This window comes from Bombus fervidus, unplaced genomic scaffold (assembly GCF_041682495.2).
Source record: "Bombus fervidus isolate BK054 unplaced genomic scaffold, iyBomFerv1 scaffold0102, whole genome shotgun sequence".
In the NCBI taxonomy this organism is placed as follows: Eukaryota; Metazoa; Arthropoda; class Insecta; order Hymenoptera; family Apidae; genus Bombus; species Bombus fervidus.
In genome coordinates, this window is record NW_027212664.1 from 11,609 (window position 1) to 31,304 (window position 19,696).

Here is a 19,696-nt window from a genome sequence, read left to right on the forward strand (position 1 = left end):
AATTTGAGAGGGACAAAGATATAAATGTATACATTTTTTAATGGAACATATTTCATTTTTCACTGATTATGTAGATGAATTTAGGAAGCAAAAATTTCAGATACGTATTCTCTTTTTTTCAAAAATTATTAAACGTAAAAGTTATAAGCAATTAAAAATTAAACAATCCGAACGTTTCAGTGGTCGACATATATATTCAGAATGGAGTGGACCCTGCACAGGGATGGTAAGCACCCTTAAAAAAATCAAAATGGAAATTGGAGGAGATACGTTGAGTTACGCCATGCTAATTTTATAATTGTAAATAATTATAGATGTTGAGTAAATAATTAATGTGTATTGCTATAAATATAGGCAATGTGCGATTATATCACGAACTTAGAACGTTTTCAAGGGAAAAGTGAACCAACATGGATGTTCATACACGTAAGTTTAATATATAATTAACATAAATTTTAAAGCTACAATAGAAGCAATCCTACTAGAATGGTCGAATGGTAAAACTTATATTTGATGCTGACTGCCCACAATTATTAAAAGTATTAACAATGGAATTGCAACGAGTACAAAATAACGAGGAACATGAGTATGTAAGATACATAATTTTTAGTAAAACAAATAGCCATTAAAAATTAGCATTGTTGAAATAGAAGTTATTAAAATAAACGCACACGTGTAGGTTTTCTTTAGGTGTATCGGAAAGAAGTCCAGAAGAAATAAAACGATTAAAAATTATTGAAGAAACTAGAATAGCTAAAGAAACGGCAAAGAAGGCTCGAAAAGGTTTCGCAAGATCTCTCATAAAAAGGATACAGATATATTACTATAACGATTACCCTGCACGTACACACAAACAGATCATTATTTCTTTATTTATTTTAAATTAGTTTATTTCCACTTTCATTTGGATGAAAAATTAATATAAATTTGTACATTAAGTTGTTCACTCCATAGTTTTTACATAGTATTCATCGTGCCAATTTTCCATTGTCTAACAGCGCCCCCTTGGACATCCGTTTCCACGGGTCTATCTGATCTGTCTATAAGCTCGTCTGTTTCTTTTCCGGTGTATCAACATGGTAGGGTGGCGCAGTGGCGTTGTTATATTTATAAAATCAATAGAGTTTTGATTTATTTGTGTTAATCGATATAAATAAAATTCTTTGTTAAATTTGAAAAATATTAAAGTAAGTTAACAAAAATTATTTTCTTTACAGGGTATCGATATAAACCACAAACACGATAGGAAAGTTCGGCGCACAGAACCTAAGTCGCAAGATGTCTACTTACGACTTCTCGTCAAAGTAAGTGTTTTACATGCATTTCTAAATATATATATTTCTTATTACCTCTTTAATTTTGTACCAGTTGTATTTTGTATTTTATTTACAAACTAACGCTACTCTTGTAACTTGTGTTGAAAATTAATTGCGTATTACAATTGATGTAATACTATATTGTTGTCATAAACACGTGAGTTTTGAAACAGATAAATTTCTTTTGCGAACCGCACTCCGTGTCAGTGGTTTGTATTATGGTCTGATCCAATTTGAACGTTCGCTAGAAAAATTTAGTCAACTTTCCTATTCCGTGTTTTTTCTTTATGTAGAAGACGATTATATTAGCTGACACAATGCTACTCAGAAAGTTTATAAAAGTTTATATTTCTTATTAGGAAATGATACATTATTGCGTTTTAATGCAAAATTTGTATTTTTTTTTTTTTTTTTTTATAATTTCGCAATGAAACTGGTAAAACATTATTGTGATTTTTTATCAAAGTATTTTTTTATACAATAAAAATATAGAAGTATATGGTTTTATTTTTGTTATAGCTTTACCGTTTCCTAGCAAGACGTACAAATTCTAAGTTTAATAAGATTGTTCTTAAGAGACTTTTTATGAGTAAAATACACCGTCCTCCCATATCTCTTGCACGTATTGTCAGGTTTATGAAGAAACCTGAACGAAGACATGCAATTGCAGTAATTGTTGGTACAGTGACAGATGATGCTAGGATTTTTGAAATTCCTAGACTTATAGTAAGCAATAGAAATAATTATCAGAATTTAATTTTGAGTTTGTATAAATAAAATGTTATTTTGTATTTGGTTGGAAAAATTATTAATGTATAATTTCATAATTTTTTATAGGTATGTGCTCTACGTGTTACTGAAAGAGCTAGAGCACGTATATTAAAAGCTGGAGGTGAAGTAATCACATTCGATAAATTAGCATTACGTACACCTACCGGAAAACAAACTGTTTTTGTGCAAGGTCGTCGGAAAGCTCGTGAAGCAGCTAAACACTTCGGACCTGCACCTGGCGTACCACATTCCCATACAAAACCATTGGTACGCTCTAAGGGTTGAAAGTTTGAAAGAGCAAGAGCTACGTAGGCGTAGCTGCGGTTATAAAAAATAAATTTTGTTTAACGGGCAGATTCGTTGAAAATACGAAAACAATAATCAGCTGATTCAGATAAGGAAATGGATGGAAAGGAGGGGAGAATAAGAGAAAAGCGAACTCTAATACTCGTATCTAAAATACATCTAGATGGCGTAATCGATGTTCAAATTTCATTTCATCTGTATTGTTAACGGTAAATGTATATGCAAAGTATGTAAATGGATGATTGCGTGTTAATCATATCTTTTGTTTTAATGGAAAAACTATTTAAGCTAAAACTACATGGCTCTACATTGATTATAAATAACAGAATTTTTCATAACATCTTTCTCAATTCTAGAATGCAAGAAAAAATATAAGTTATAAAGATTAACTTAAGAATGTTGAAAAAATTAAAAGAACTATTCTAACAAATAAATAAAATATACATTAATGTAAAACGTAAATAATTTTATTTATTATTATAGTGGTAGCACTGCACAAGTTTGTATTGTACAACCTGAAATGTTATGCTGCTAAAATATCTTAATATTATAAAATGAAATTATCATCTTTACCACGTTTTATTATCATGTTTCAAAGTGCTGATTAAATATTTAATATAACGCAACAAAATGCCATGATGTTAGTGAGGAATATAATATAAAGTTATATATTTTGTGTAACATAAGCTACCATTGAAAGAAATTATGAATATATACATATGTATGTATATTATATCAATCGATGCATTATTCTCTACGTGGAGACTGATGCATTCATTAGTGTTTTATCATAAAAATTACTTTACAAGAGCGGTGTTTTTATAAAATTCCATCACTTGGTGCTAACGCCACCTAGGAGTACAATACTATTTAAATTGAATCGGTATGTCCACAATATGCATACATAATAATTGATATTTTATTTAAGGAGTTACAATAGCAAATTTAAACTTTATATTTAATCAAGCCTATAATTTTCAAAAAATGAATAAAAATATTTTTTTCTATACATTTTATTTTATTCTATATTATCACTAATATATCACTAATATCACTAATTTTAATTAAGCTGTTGAGGTAATTACTTCAAGAAAAACTCTACACTTCTTCTTTTGTATATCCGTGACCTGGAGATCGCTGTTATGAATAGAATTTAGTGAAACAAAAAATTCGAAATAAGGAGAGGTCCATGTTATTGTGCCCTTGAATATAAATTTTGTTTTGGCTTACAAGGTCTAGAAACAGAAGAGCTAGAAGTAGATTTCTGTTGTTGTTTCTTGTAACCTTCGGCTAGAGCTACAAGGCTAATGATAATGTCCTTTTTGCTATAAATATATACTATCATAGCTTCTTCTATTGTATTGTAACACTGCAAGAGTGAGGATCTGGATCAGTATACGCTATACCTGTACTTATACCTATACCTATACTTATTTCAATATATTTTCTATTACAAATTCATCCACTCGTTCCTCTATCAGACAACCTCAATATGAGCAATTTTAGCATGTCTATATTGCGTGTTACTTCATAATTGTGTCATTATCTAGCAAATAGAAGTAAAACTTATAGACACGAACATTTTACATGGTATATAATTATGACAAAACATAAATTTGAGAGGGACAAAGATATAAATGTATACATTTTTTAATGGAACATATTTCATTTTTCACTGATTATGTAGATGAATTTAGGAAGCAAAAATTTCAGATACGTATTCTCTTTTTTTCAAAAATTATTAAACGTAAAAGTTATAAGCAATTAAAAATTAAACAATCCGAACGTTTCAGTGGTCGACATATATATTCAGAATGGAGTGGACCCTGCACAGGGATGGTAAGCACCCTTAAAAAAATCAAAATGGAAATTGGAGGAGATACGTTGAGTTACGCCATGCTAATTTTATAATTGTAAATAATTATAGATGTTGAGTAAATAATTAATGTGTATTGCTATAAATATAGGCAATGTGCGATTATATCACGAACTTAGAACGTTTTCAAGGGAAAAGTGAACCAACATGGATGTTCATACACGTAAGTTTAATATATAATTAACATAAATTTTAAAGCTACAATAGAAGCAATCCTACTAGAATGGTCGAATGGTAAATCTTATATTTGATGCTGACTGCCCACAATTATTAAAAGTATTAACAATGGAATTGCAACGAGTACAAAATAACGAGGAACATGAGTATGTAAGATACATAATTTTTAGTAAAACAAATAGCCATTAAAAATTAGCATTGTTGAAATAGAAGTTATTAAAATAAACGCACACGTGTAGGTTTTCTTTAGGTGTATCGGAAAGAAGTCCAGAAGAAATAAAACGATTAAAAATTATTGAAGAAACTAGAATAGCTAAAGAAACGGCAAAGAAGGCTCGAAAAGGTTTCGCAAAATCTCTCATAAAAAGGATACAGATATATTACTATAACGATTACCCTGCACGTACACACAAACAGATCATTATTTCTTTATTTATTTTAAATTAGTTTATTTCCACTTTCATTTGGATGAAAAATTAATATAAATTTGTACATTAAGTTGTTCACTCCATAGTTTTTACATAGTATTCATCGTGCCAATTTTCCATTGTCTAACAGCGCCCCCTTGGACATCCGTTTCCACGGGTCTATCTGATCTGTCTATAAGCTCGTCTGTTTCTTTTCCGGTGTATCAACATGGTAGGGTGGCGCAGTGGCGTTGTTATATTTATAAAATCAATAGAGTTTTGATTTATTTGTGTTAATCGATATAAATAAAATTCTTTGTTAAATTTGAAAAATATTAAAGTAAGTTAACAAAAATTATTTTCTTTACAGGGTATCGATATAAACCACAAACACGATAGGAAAGTTCGGCGCACAGAACCTAAGTCGCAAGATGTCTACTTACGACTTCTCGTCAAAGTAAGTGTTTTACATGCATTTCTAAATATATATATTTCTTATTACCTCTTTAATTTTATACCAGTTGTATTTTGTATTTTATTTACAAACTAACGCTACTCTTGTAACTTGTGTTGAAAATTAATTGCGTATTACAATTGATGTAATACTATATTGTTGTCATAAACACGTGAGTTTTGAAACAGATAAATTTCTTTTGCGAACCGCACTCCGTGTCAGTGGTTTGTATTATGGTCTGATCCAATTTGAACGTTCGCTAGAAAAATTTAGTCAACTTTCCTATTCCGTGTTTTTTCTTTATGTAGAAGACGATTATATTAGCTGACACAATGCTACTCAGAAAGTTTATAAAAGTTTATATTTCTTATTAGGAAATGATACATTATTGCGTTTTAATGCAAAATTTGTATTTTTTTTTTTTTTTTTTTATAATTTCGCAATGAAACTGGTAAAACATTATTGTGATTTTTTATCAAAGTATTTTTTTATACAATAAAAATATAGAAGTATATGGTTTTATTTTTGTTATAGCTTTACCGTTTCCTAGCAAGACGTACAAATTCTAAGTTTAATAAGATTGTTCTTAAGAGACTTTTTATGAGTAAAATACACCGTCCTCCCATATCTCTTGCACGTATTGTCAGGTTTATGAAGAAACCTGAACGAAGACATGCAATTGCAGTAATTGTTGGTACAGTGACAGATGATGCTAGGATTTTTGAAATTCCTAGACTTATAGTAAGCAATAGAAATAATTATCAGAATTTAATTTTGAGTTTGTATAAATAAAATGTTATTTTGTATTTGGTTGGAAAAATTATTAATGTATAATTTCATAATTTTTTATAGGTATGTGCTCTACGTGTTACTGAAAGAGCTAGAGCACGTATATTAAAAGCTGGAGGTGAAGTAATCACATTCGATAAATTAGCATTACGTACACCTACCGGAAAACAAACTGTTTTTGTGCAAGGTCGTCGGAAAGCTCGTGAAGCAGCTAAACACTTCGGACCTGCACCTGGCGTACCACATTCCCATACAAAACCATTGGTACGCTCTAAGGGTTGAAAGTTTGAAAGAGCAAGAGCTACGTAGGCGTAGCTGCGGTTATAAAAAATAAATTTTGTTTAACGGGCAGATTCGTTGAAAATACGAAAACAATAATCAGCTGATTCAGATAAGGAAATGGATGGAAAGGAGGGGAGAATAAGAGAAAAGCGAACTCTAATACTCGTATCTAAAATACATCTAGATGGCGTAATCGATGTTCAAATTTCATTTCATCTGTATTGTTAACGGTAAATGTATATGCAAAGTATGTAAATGGATGATTGCGTGTTAATCATATCTTTTGTTTTAATGGAAAAACTATTTAAGCTAAAACTACATGGCTCTACATTGATTATAAATAACAGAATTTTTCATAACATCTTTCTCAATTCTAGAATGCAAGAAAAAATATAAGTTATAAAGATTAACTTAAGAATGTTGAAAAAATTAAAAGAACTATTCTAACAAATAAATAAAATATACATTAATGTAAAACGTAAATAATTTTATTTATTATTATAGTGGTAGCACTGCACAAGTTTGTATTGTACAACCTGAAATGTTATGCTGCTAAAATATCTTAATATTATAAAATGAAATTATCATCTTTACCACGTTTTATTATCATGTTTCAAAGTGCTGATTAAATATTTAATATAACGCAACAAAATGCCATGATGTTAGTGAGGAATATAATATAAAGTTATATATTTTGTGTAACATAAGCTACCATTGAAAGAAATTATGAATATATACATATGTATGTATATTATATCAATCGATGCATTATTCTCTACGTGGAGACTGATGCATTCATTAGTGTTTTATCATAAAAATTACTTTACAAGAGCGGTGTTTTTATAAAATTCCATCACTTGGTGCTAACGCCACCTAGGAGTACAATACTATTTAAATTGAATCGGTATGTCCACAATATGCATACATAATAATTGATATTTTATTTAAGGAGTTACAATAGCAAATTTAAACTTTATATTTAATCAAGCCTATAATTTTCAAAAAATGAATAAAAATATTTTTTTCTATACATTTTATTTTATTCTATATTATCACTAATATATCACTAATATCACTAATTTTAATTAAGCTGTTGAGGTAATTACTTCAAGAAAAACTCTACACTTCTTCTTTTGTATATCCGTGACCTGGAGATCGCTGTTATGAATAGAATTTAGTGAAACAAAAAATTCGAAATAAGGAGAGGTCCATGTTATTGTGCCCTTGAATATAAATTTTGTTTTGGCTTACAAGGTCTAGAAACAGAAGAGCTAGAAGTAGATTTCTGTTGTTGTTTCTTGTAACCTTCGGCTAGAGCTACAAGGCTAATGATAATGTCCTTTTTGCTATAAATATATACTATCATAGCTTCTTCTATTGTATTGTAACACTGCAAGAGTGAGGATCTGGATCAGTATACGCTATACCTGTACTTATACCTATACCTATACTTATTTCAATATATTTTCTATTACAAATTCATCCACTCGTTCCTCTATCAGACAACCTCAATATGAGCAATTTTAGCATGTCTATATTGCGTGTTACTTCATAATTGTGTCATTATCTAGCAAATAGAAGTAAAACTTATAGACACGAACATTTTACATGGTATATAATTATGACAAAACATAAATTTGAGAGGGACAAAGATATAAATGTATACATTTTTTAATGGAACATATTTCATTTTTCACTGATTATGTAGATGAATTTAGGAAGCAAAAATTTCAGATACGTATTCTCTTTTTTTCAAAAATTATTAAACGTAAAAGTTATAAGCAATTAAAAATTAAACAATCCGAACGTTTCAGTGGTCGACATATATATTCAGAATGGAGTGGACCCTGCACAGGGATGGTAAGCACCCTTAAAAAAATCAAAATGGAAATTGGAGGAGATACGTTGAGTTACGCCATGCTAATTTTATAATTGTAAATAATTATAGATGTTGAGTAAATAATTAATGTGTATTGCTATAAATATAGGCAATGTGCGATTATATCACGAACTTAGAACGTTTTCAAGGGAAAAGTGAACCAACATGGATGTTCATACACGTAAGTTTAATATATAATTAACATAAATTTTAAAGCTACAATAGAAGCAATCCTACTAGAATGGTCGAATGGTAAATCTTATATTTGATGCTGACTGCCCACAATTATTAAAAGTATTAACAATGGAATTGCAACGAGTACAAAATAACGAGGAACATGAGTATGTAAGATACATAATTTTTAGTAAAACAAATAGCCATTAAAAATTAGCATTGTTGAAATAGAAGTTATTAAAATAAACGCACACGTGTAGGTTTTCTTTAGGTGTATCGGAAAGAAGTCCAGAAGAAATAAAACGATTAAAAATTATTGAAGAAACTAGAATAGCTAAAGAAACGGCAAAGAAGGCTCGAAAAGGTTTCGCAAAATCTCTCATAAAAAGGATACAGATATATTACTATAACGATTACCCTGCACGTACACACAAACAGATCATTATTTCTTTATTTATTTTAAATTAGTTTATTTCCACTTTCATTTGGATGAAAAATTAATATAAATTTGTACATTAAGTTGTTCACTCCATAGTTTTTACATAGTATTCATCGTGCCAATTTTCCATTGTCTAACAGCGCCCCCTTGGACATCCGTTTCCACGGGTCTATCTGATCTGTCTATAAGCTCGTCTGTTTCTTTTCCGGTGTATCAACATGGTAGGGTGGCGCAGTGGCGTTGTTATATTTATAAAATCAATAGAGTTTTGATTTATTTGTGTTAATCGATATAAATAAAATTCTTTGTTAAATTTGAAAAATATTAAAGTAAGTTAACAAAAATTATTTTCTTTACAGGGTATCGATATAAACCACAAACACGATAGGAAAGTTCGGCGCACAGAACCTAAGTCGCAAGATGTCTACTTACGACTTCTCGTCAAAGTAAGTGTTTTACATGCATTTCTAAATATATATATTTCTTATTACCTCTTTAATTTTGTACCAGTTGTATTTTGTATTTTATTTACAAACTAACGCTACTCTTGTAACTTGTGTTGAAAATTAATTGCGTATTACAATTGATGTAATACTATATTGTTGTCATAAACACGTGAGTTTTGAAACAGATAAATTTCTTTTGCGAACCGCACTCCGTGTCAGTGGTTTGTATTATGGTCTGATCCAATTTGAACGTTCGCTAGAAAAATTTAGTCAACTTTCCTATTCCGTGTTTTTTCTTTATGTAGAAGACGATTATATTAGCTGACACAATGCTACTCAGAAAGTTTATAAAAGTTTATATTTCTTATTAGGAAATGATACATTATTGCGTTTTAATGCAAAATTTGTATTTTTTTTTTTTTTTTTTTATAATTTCGCAATGAAACTGGTAAAACATTATTGTGATTTTTTATCAAAGTATTTTTTTATACAATAAAAATATAGAAGTATATGGTTTTATTTTTGTTATAGCTTTACCGTTTCCTAGCAAGACGTACAAATTCTAAGTTTAATAAGATTGTTCTTAAGAGACTTTTTATGAGTAAAATACACCGTCCTCCCATATCTCTTGCACGTATTGTCAGGTTTATGAAGAAACCTGAACGAAGACATGCAATTGCAGTAATTGTTGGTACAGTGACAGATGATGCTAGGATTTTTGAAATTCCTAGACTTATAGTAAGCAATAGAAATAATTATCAGAATTTAATTTTGAGTTTGTATAAATAAAATGTTATTTTGTATTTGGTTGGAAAAATTATTAATGTATAATTTCATAATTTTTTATAGGTATGTGCTCTACGTGTTACTGAAAGAGCTAGAGCACGTATATTAAAAGCTGGAGGTGAAGTAATCACATTCGATAAATTAGCATTACGTACACCTACCGGAAAACAAACTGTTTTTGTGCAAGGTCGTCGGAAAGCTCGTGAAGCAGCTAAACACTTCGGACCTGCACCTGGCGTACCACATTCCCATACAAAACCATTGGTACGCTCTAAGGGTTGAAAGTTTGAAAGAGCAAGAGCTACGTAGGCGTAGCTGCGGTTATAAAAAATAAATTTTGTTTAACGGGCAGATTCGTTGAAAATACGAAAACAATAATCAGCTGATTCAGATAAGGAAATGGATGGAAAGGAGGGGAGAATAAGAGAAAAGCGAACTCTAATACTCGTATCTAAAATACATCTAGATGGCGTAATCGATGTTCAAATTTCATTTCATCTGTATTGTTAACGGTAAATGTATATGCAAAGTATGTAAATGGATGATTGCGTGTTAATCATATCTTTTGTTTTAATGGAAAAACTATTTAAGCTAAAACTACATGGCTCTACATTGATTATAAATAACAGAATTTTTCATAACATCTTTCTCAATTCTAGAATGCAAGAAAAAATATAAGTTATAAAGATTAACTTAAGAATGTTGAAAAAATTAAAAGAACTATTCTAACAAATAAATAAAATATACATTAATGTAAAACGTAAATAATTTTATTTATTATTATAGTGGTAGCACTGCACAAGTTTGTATTGTACAACCTGAAATGTTATGCTGCTAAAATATCTTAATATTATAAAATGAAATTATCATCTTTACCACGTTTTATTATCATGTTTCAAAGTGCTGATTAAATATTTAATATAACGCAACAAAATGCCATGATGTTAGTGAGGAATATAATATAAAGTTATATATTTTGTGTAACATAAGCTACCATTGAAAGAAATTATGAATATATACATATGTATGTATATTATATCAATCGATGCATTATTCTCTACGTGGAGACTGATGCATTCATTAGTGTTTTATCATAAAAATTACTTTACAAGAGCGGTGTTTTTATAAAATTCCATCACTTGGTGCTAACGCCACCTAGGAGTACAATACTATTTAAATTGAATCGGTATGTCCACAATATGCATACATAATAATTGATATTTTATTTAAGGAGTTACAATAGCAAATTTAAACTTTATATTTAATCAAGCCTATAATTTTCAAAAAATGAATAAAAATATTTTTTTCTATACATTTTATTTTATTCTATATTATCACTAATATATCACTAATATCACTAATTTTAATTAAGCTGTTGAGGTAATTACTTCAAGAAAAACTCTACACTTCTTCTTTTGTATATCCGTGACCTGGAGATCGCTGTTATGAATAGAATTTAGTGAAACAAAAAATTCGAAATAAGGAGAGGTCCATGTTATTGTGCCCTTGAATATAAATTTTGTTTTGGCTTACAAGGTCTAGAAACAGAAGAGCTAGAAGTAGATTTCTGTTGTTGTTTCTTGTAACCTTCGGCTAGAGCTACAAGGCTAATGATAATGTCCTTTTTGCTATAAATATATACTATCATAGCTTCTTCTATTGTATTGTAACACTGCAAGAGTGAGGATCTGGATCAGTATACGCTATACCTGTACTTATACCTATACCTATACTTATTTCAATATATTTTCTATTACAAATTCATCCACTCGTTCCTCTATCAGACAACCTCAATATGAGCAATTTTAGCATGTCTATATTGCGTGTTACTTCATAATTGTGTCATTATCTAGCAAATAGAAGTAAAACTTATAGACACGAACATTTTACATGGTATATAATTATGACAAAACATAAATTTGAGAGGGACAAAGATATAAATGTATACATTTTTTAATGGAACATATTTCATTTTTCACTGATTATGTAGATGAATTTAGGAAGCAAAAATTTCAGATACGTATTCTCTTTTTTTCAAAAATTATTAAACGTAAAAGTTATAAGCAATTAAAAATTAAACAATCCGAACGTTTCAGTGGTCGACATATATATTCAGAATGGAGTGGACCCTGCACAGGGATGGTAAGCACCCTTAAAAAAATCAAAATGGAAATTGGAGGAGATACGTTGAGTTACGCCATGCTAATTTTATAATTGTAAATAATTATAGATGTTGAGTAAATAATTAATGTGTATTGCTATAAATATAGGCAATGTGCGATTATATCACGAACTTAGAACGTTTTCAAGGGAAAAGTGAACCAACATGGATGTTCATACACGTAAGTTTAATATATAATTAACATAAATTTTAAAGCTACAATAGAAGCAATCCTACTAGAATGGTCGAATGGTAAATCTTATATTTGATGCTGACTGCCCACAATTATTAAAAGTATTAACAATGGAATTGCAACGAGTACAAAATAACGAGGAACATGAGTATGTAAGATACATAATTTTTAGTAAAACAAATAGCCATTAAAAATTAGCATTGTTGAAATAGAAGTTATTAAAATAAACGCACACGTGTAGGTTTTCTTTAGGTGTATCGGAAAGAAGTCCAGAAGAAATAAAACGATTAAAAATTATTGAAGAAACTAGAATAGCTAAAGAAACGGCAAAGAAGGCTCGAAAAGGTTTCGCAAAATCTCTCATAAAAAGGATACAGATATATTACTATAACGATTACCCTGCACGTACACACAAACAGATCATTATTTCTTTATTTATTTTAAATTAGTTTATTTCCACTTTCATTTGGATGAAAAATTAATATAAATTTGTACATTAAGTTGTTCACTCCATAGTTTTTACATAGTATTCATCGTGCCAATTTTCCATTGTCTAACAGCGCCCCCTTGGACATCCGTTTCCACGGGTCTATCTGATCTGTCTATAAGCTCGTCTGTTTCTTTTCCGGTGTATCAACATGGTAGGGTGGCGCAGTGGCGTTGTTATATTTATAAAATCAATAGAGTTTTGATTTATTTGTGTTAATCGATATAAATAAAATTCTTTGTTAAATTTGAAAAATATTAAAGTAAGTTAACAAAAATTATTTTCTTTACAGGGTATCGATATAAACCACAAACACGATAGGAAAGTTCGGCGCACAGAACCTAAGTCGCAAGATGTCTACTTACGACTTCTCGTCAAAGTAAGTGTTTTACATGCATTTCTAAATATATATATTTCTTATTACCTCTTTAATTTTGTACCAGTTGTATTTTGTATTTTATTTACAAACTAACGCTACTCTTGTAACTTGTGTTGAAAATTAATTGCGTATTACAATTGATGTAATACTATATTGTTGTCATAAACACGTGAGTTTTGAAACAGATAAATTTCTTTTGCGAACCGCACTCCGTGTCAGTGGTTTGTATTATGGTCTGATCCAATTTGAACGTTCGCTAGAAAAATTTAGTCAACTTTCCTATTCCGTGTTTTTTCTTTATGTAGAAGACGATTATATTAGCTGACACAATGCTACTCAGAAAGTTTATAAAAGTTTATATTTCTTATTAGGAAATGATACATTATTGCGTTTTAATGCAAAATTTGTATTTTTTTTTTTTTTTTTTTATAATTTCGCAATGAAACTGGTAAAACATTATTGTGATTTTTTATCAAAGTATTTTTTTATACAATAAAAATATAGAAGTATATGGTTTTATTTTTGTTATAGCTTTACCGTTTCCTAGCAAGACGTACAAATTCTAAGTTTAATAAGATTGTTCTTAAGAGACTTTTTATGAGTAAAATACACCGTCCTCCCATATCTCTTGCACGTATTGTCAGGTTTATGAAGAAACCTGAACGAAGACATGCAATTGCAGTAATTGTTGGTACAGTGACAGATGATGCTAGGATTTTTGAAATTCCTAGACTTATAGTAAGCAATAGAAATAATTATCAGAATTTAATTTTGAGTTTGTATAAATAAAATGTTATTTTGTATTTGGTTGGAAAAATTATTAATGTATAATTTCATAATTTTTTATAGGTATGTGCTCTACGTGTTACTGAAAGAGCTAGAGCACGTATATTAAAAGCTGGAGGTGAAGTAATCACATTCGATAAATTAGCATTACGTACACCTACCGGAAAACAAACTGTTTTTGTGCAAGGTCGTCGGAAAGCTCGTGAAGCAGCTAAACACTTCGGACCTGCACCTGGCGTACCACATTCCCATACAAAACCATTGGTACGCTCTAAGGGTTGAAAGTTTGAAAGAGCAAGAGCTACGTAGGCGTAGCTGCGGTTATAAAAAATAAATTTTGTTTAACGGGCAGATTCGTTGAAAATACGAAAACAATAATCAGCTGATTCAGATAAGGAAATGGATGGAAAGGAGGGGAGAATAAGAGAAAAGCGAACTCTAATACTCGTATCTAAAATACATCTAGATGGCGTAATCGATGTTCAAATTTCATTTCATCTGTATTGTTAACGGTAAATGTATATGCAAAGTATGTAAATGGATGATTGCGTGTTAATCATATCTTTTGTTTTAATGGAAAAACTATTTAAGCTAAAACTACATGGCTCTACATTGATTATAAATAACAGAATTTTTCATAACATCTTTCTCAATTCTAGAATGCAAGAAAAAATATAAGTTATAAAGATTAACTTAAGAATGTTGAAAAAATTAAAAGAACTATTCTAACAAATAAATAAAATATACATTAATGTAAAACGTAAATAATTTTATTTATTATTATAGTGGTAGCACTGCACAAGTTTGTATTGTACAACCTGAAATGTTATGCTGCTAAAATATCTTAATATTATAAAATGAAATTATCATCTTTACCACGTTTTATTATCATGTTTCAAAGTGCTGATTAAATATTTAATATAACGCAACAAAATGCCATGATGTTAGTGAGGAATATAATATAAAGTTATATATTTTGTGTAACATAAGCTACCATTGAAAGAAATTATGAATATATACATATGTATGTATATTATATCAATCGATGCATTATTCTCTACGTGGAGACTGATGCATTCATTAGTGTTTTATCATAAAAATTACTTTACAAGAGCGGTGTTTTTATAAAATTCCATCACTTGGTGCTAACGCCACCTAGGAGTACAATACTATTTAAATTGAATCGGTATGTCCACAATATGCATACATAATAATTGATATTTTATTTAAGGAGTTACAATAGCAAATTTAAACTTTATATTTAATCAAGCCTATAATTTTCAAAAAATGAATAAAAATATTTTTTTCTATACATTTTATTTTATTCTATATTATCACTAATATATCACTAATATCACTAATTTTAATTAAGCTGTTGAGGTAATTACTTCAAGAAAAACTCTACACTTCTTCTTTTGTATATCCGTGACCTGGAGATCGCTGTTATGAATAGAATTTAGTGAAACAAAAAATTCGAAATAAGGAGAGGTCCATGTTATTGTGCCCTTGAATATAAATTTTGTTTTGGCTTACAAGGTCTAGAAACAGAAGAGCTAGAAGTAGATTTCTGTTGTTGTTTCTTGTAACCTTCGGCTAGAGCTACAAGGCTAATGATAATGTCCTTTTTGCTATAAATATATACTATCATAGCTTCTTCTATTGTATTGTAACACTGCAAGAGTGAGGATCTGGATCAGTATACGCTATACCTGTACTTATACCTATACCTATACTTATTTCAATATATTTTCTATTACAAATTCATCCACTCGTTCCTCTATCAGACAACCTCAATATGAGCAATTTTAGCATGTCTATATTGCGTGTTACTTCATAATTGTGTCATTATCTAGCAAATAGAAGTAAAACTTATAGACACGAACATTTTACATGGTATATAATTATGACAAAACATAAATTTGAGAGGGACAAAGATATAAATGTATACATTTTTTAATGGAACATATTTCATTTTTCACTGATTATGTAGATGAATTTAGGAAGCAAAAATTTCAGATACGTATTCTCTTTTTTTCAAAAATTATTAAACGTAAAAGTTATAAGCAATTAAAAATTAAACAATCCGAACGTTTCAGTGGTCGACATATATATTCAGAATGGAGTGGACCCTGCACAGGGATGGTAAGCACCCTTAAAAAAATCAAAATGGAAATTGGAGGAGATACGTTGAGTTACGCCATGCTAATTTTATAATTGTAAATAATTATAGATGTTGAGTAAATAATTAATGTGTATTGCTATAAATATAGGCAATGTGCGATTATATCACGAACTTAGAACGTTTTCAAGGGAAAAGTGAACCAACATGGATGTTCATACACGTAAGTTTAATATATAATTAACATAAATTTTAAAGCTACAATAGAAGCAATCCTACTAGAATGGTCGAATGGTAAATCTTATATTTGATGCTGACTGCCCACAATTATTAAAAGTATTAACAATGGAATTGCAACGAGTACAAAATAACGAGGAACATGAGTATGTAAGATACATAATTTTTAGTAAAACAAATAGCCATTAAAAATTAGCATTGTTGAAATAGAAGTTATTAAAATAAACGCACACGTGTAGGTTTTCTTTAGGTGTATCGGAAAGAAGTCCAGAAGAAATAAAACGATTAAAAATTATTGAAGAAACTAGAATAGCTAAAGAAACGGCAAAGAAGGCTCGAAAAGGTTTCGCAAAATCTCTCATAAAAAGGATACAGATATATTACTATAACGATTACCCTGCACGTACACACAAACAGATCATTATTTCTTTATTTATTTTAAATTAGTTTATTTCCACTTTCATTTGGATGAAAAATTAATATAAATTTGTACATTAAGTTGTTCACTCCATAGTTTTTACATAGTATTCATCGTGCCAATTTTCCATTGTCTAACAGCGCCCCCTTGGACATCCGTTTCCACGGGTCTATCTGATCTGTCTATAAGCTCGTCTGTTTCTTTTCCGGTGTATCAACATGGTAGGGTGGCGCAGTGGCGTTGTTATATTTATAAAATCAATAGAGTTTTGATTTATTTGTGTTAATCGATATAAATAAAATTCTTTGTTAAATTTGAAAAATATTAAAGTAAGTTAACAAAAATTATTTTCTTTACAGGGTATCGATATAAACCACAAACACGATAGGAAAGTTCGGCGCACAGAACCTAAGTCGCAAGATGTCTACTTACGACTTCTCGTCAAAGTAAGTGTTTTACATGCATTTCTAAATATATATATTTCTTATTACCTCTTTAATTTTGTACCAGTTGTATTTTGTATTTTATTTACAAACTAACGCTACTCTTGTAACTTGTGTTGAAAATTAATTGCGTATTACAATTGATGTAATACTATATTGTTGTCATAAACACGTGAGTTTTGAAACAGATAAATTTCTTTTGCGAACCGCACTCCGTGTCAGTGGTTTGTATTATGGTCTGATCCAATTTGAACGTTCGCTAGAAAAATTTAGTCAACTTTCCTATTCCGTGTTTTTTCTTTATGTAGAAGACGATTATATTAGCTGACACAATGCTACTCAGAAAGTTTATAAAAGTTTATATTTCTTATTAGGAAATGATACATTATTGCGTTTTAATGCAAAATTTGTATTTTTTTTTTTTTTTTTTTATAATTTCGCAATGAAACTGGTAAAACATTATTGTGATTTTTTATCAAAGTATTTTTTTATACAATAAAAATATAGAAGTATATGGTTTTATTTTTGTTATAGCTTTACCGTTTCCTAGCAAGACGTACAAATTCTAAGTTTAATAAGATTGTTCTTAAGAGACTTTTTATGAGTAAAATACACCGTCCTCCCATATCTCTTGCACGTATTGTCAGGTTTATGAAGAAACCTGAACGAAGACATGCAATTGCAGTAATTGTTGGTACAGTGACAGATGATGCTAGGATTTTTGAAATTCCTAGACTTATAGTAAGCAATAGAAATAATTATCAGAATTTAATTTTGAGTTTGTATAAATAAAATGTTATTTTGTATTTGGTTGGAAAAATTATTAATGTATAATTTCATAATTTTTTATAGGTATGTGCTCTACGTGTTACTGAAAGAGCTAGAGCACGTATATTAAAAGCTGGAGGTGAAGTAATCACATTCGATAAATTAGCATTACGTACACCTACCGGAAAACAAACTGTTTTTGTGCAAGGTCGTCGGAAAGCTCGTGAAGCAGCTAAACACTTCGGACCTGCACCTGGCGTACCACATTCCCATACAAAACCATTGGTACGCTCTAAGGGTTGAAAGTTTGAAAGAGCAAGAGCTACGTAGGCGTAGCTGCGGTTATAAAAAATAAATTTTGTTTAACGGGCAGATTCGTTGAAAATACGAAAACAATAATCAGCTGATTCAGATAAGGAAATGGATGGAAAGGAGGGGAGAATAAGAGAAAAGCGAACTCTAATACTCGTATCTAAAATACATCTAGATGGCGTAATCGATGTTCAAATTTCATTTCATCTGTATTGTTAACGGTAAATGTATATGCAAAGTATGTAAATGGATGATTGCGTGTTAATCATATCTTTTGTTTTAATGGAAAAACTATTTAAGCTAAAACTACATGGCTCTACATTGATTATAAATAACAGAATTTTTCATAACATCTTTCTCAATTCTAGAATGCAAGAAAAAATATAAGTTATAAAGATTAACTTAAGAATGTTGAAAAAATTAAAAGAACTATTCTAACAAATAAATAAAATATACATTAATGTAAAACGTAAATAATTTTATTTATTATTATAGTGGTAGCACTGCACAAGTTTGTATTGTACAACCTGAAATGTTATGCTGCTAAAATATCTTAATATTATAAAATGAAATTATCATCTTTACCACGTTTTATTATCATGTTTCAAAGTGCTGATTAAATATTTAATATAACGCAACAAAATGCCATGATGTTAGTGAGGAATATAATATAAAGTTATATATTTTGTGTAACATAAGCTACCATTGAAAGAAATTATGAATATATACATATGTATGTATATTATATCAATCGATGCATTATTCTCTACGTGGAGACTGATGCATTCATTAGTGTTTTATCATAAAAATTACTTTACAAGAGCGGTGTTTTTATAAAATTCCATCACTTGGTGCTAACGCCACCTAGGAGTACAATACTATTTAAATTGAATCGGTATGTCCACAATATGCATACATAATAATTGATATTTTATTTAAGGAGTTACAATAGCAAATTTAAACTTTATATTTAATCAAGCCTATAATTTTCAAAAAATGAATAAAAATATTTTTTTCTATACATTTTATTTTATTCTATATTATCACTAATATATCACTAATATCACTAATTTTAATTAAGCTGTTGAGGTAATTACTTCAAGAAAAACTCTACACTTCTTCTTTTGTATATCCGTGACCTGGAGATCGCTGTTATGAATAGAATTTAGTGAAACAAAAAATTCGAAATAAGGAGAGGTCCATGTTATTGTGCCCTTGAATATAAATTTTGTTTTGGCTTACAAGGTCTAGAAACAGAAGAGCTAGAAGTAGATTTCTGTTGTTGTTTCTT

The 19,696-nt window shown here is 29.4% G+C and overlaps 5 protein-coding genes across 5 annotated transcripts; all 5 read left to right on the plus strand.

The window, feature by feature from the left end:
- The first annotated feature begins 1,058 nt into the window (after window positions 1–1,058).
- LOC139997528 (large ribosomal subunit protein eL18-like) lies at window positions 1,059–2,372 on the plus strand. The gene is made up of 3 exons (XM_072021674.1): window positions 1,059–1,304; window positions 1,836–2,042; window positions 2,154–2,372. The coding sequence occupies exons 2-3, from the start codon at window positions 1,902–1,904 to the stop codon at window positions 2,370–2,372; spliced, it is 360 nt and encodes a 119-aa protein (XP_071877775.1). The 5' UTR covers window positions 1,059–1,304; window positions 1,836–1,901.
- A 2,692-nt stretch (window positions 2,373–5,064) lies between these two features.
- LOC139997530 (large ribosomal subunit protein eL18-like) lies at window positions 5,065–6,378 on the plus strand. The gene is made up of 3 exons (XM_072021677.1): window positions 5,065–5,310; window positions 5,842–6,048; window positions 6,160–6,378. Exons 2-3 carry the CDS (start codon window positions 5,908–5,910, stop codon window positions 6,376–6,378), a joined length of 360 nt encoding a protein of 119 aa, XP_071877778.1. The 5' UTR covers window positions 5,065–5,310; window positions 5,842–5,907.
- A 2,692-nt stretch (window positions 6,379–9,070) lies between these two features.
- On the plus strand, window positions 9,071–10,384 carry LOC139997533 (large ribosomal subunit protein eL18-like). Its single transcript, XM_072021680.1, has 3 exons — window positions 9,071–9,316; window positions 9,848–10,054; window positions 10,166–10,384. Exons 2-3 carry the CDS (start codon window positions 9,914–9,916, stop codon window positions 10,382–10,384), a joined length of 360 nt encoding a protein of 119 aa, XP_071877781.1. The 5' UTR covers window positions 9,071–9,316; window positions 9,848–9,913.
- A 2,692-nt stretch (window positions 10,385–13,076) lies between these two features.
- LOC139997532 (large ribosomal subunit protein eL18-like) lies at window positions 13,077–14,390 on the plus strand. Its single transcript, XM_072021679.1, has 3 exons — window positions 13,077–13,322; window positions 13,854–14,060; window positions 14,172–14,390. Exons 2-3 carry the CDS (start codon window positions 13,920–13,922, stop codon window positions 14,388–14,390), a joined length of 360 nt encoding a protein of 119 aa, XP_071877780.1. The 5' UTR covers window positions 13,077–13,322; window positions 13,854–13,919.
- A 2,692-nt stretch (window positions 14,391–17,082) lies between these two features.
- On the plus strand, window positions 17,083–18,396 carry LOC139997531 (large ribosomal subunit protein eL18-like). The gene is made up of 3 exons (XM_072021678.1): window positions 17,083–17,328; window positions 17,860–18,066; window positions 18,178–18,396. Exons 2-3 carry the CDS (start codon window positions 17,926–17,928, stop codon window positions 18,394–18,396), a joined length of 360 nt encoding a protein of 119 aa, XP_071877779.1. The 5' UTR covers window positions 17,083–17,328; window positions 17,860–17,925.
- Window positions 18,397–19,696: the final 1,300 nt, after the last annotated feature.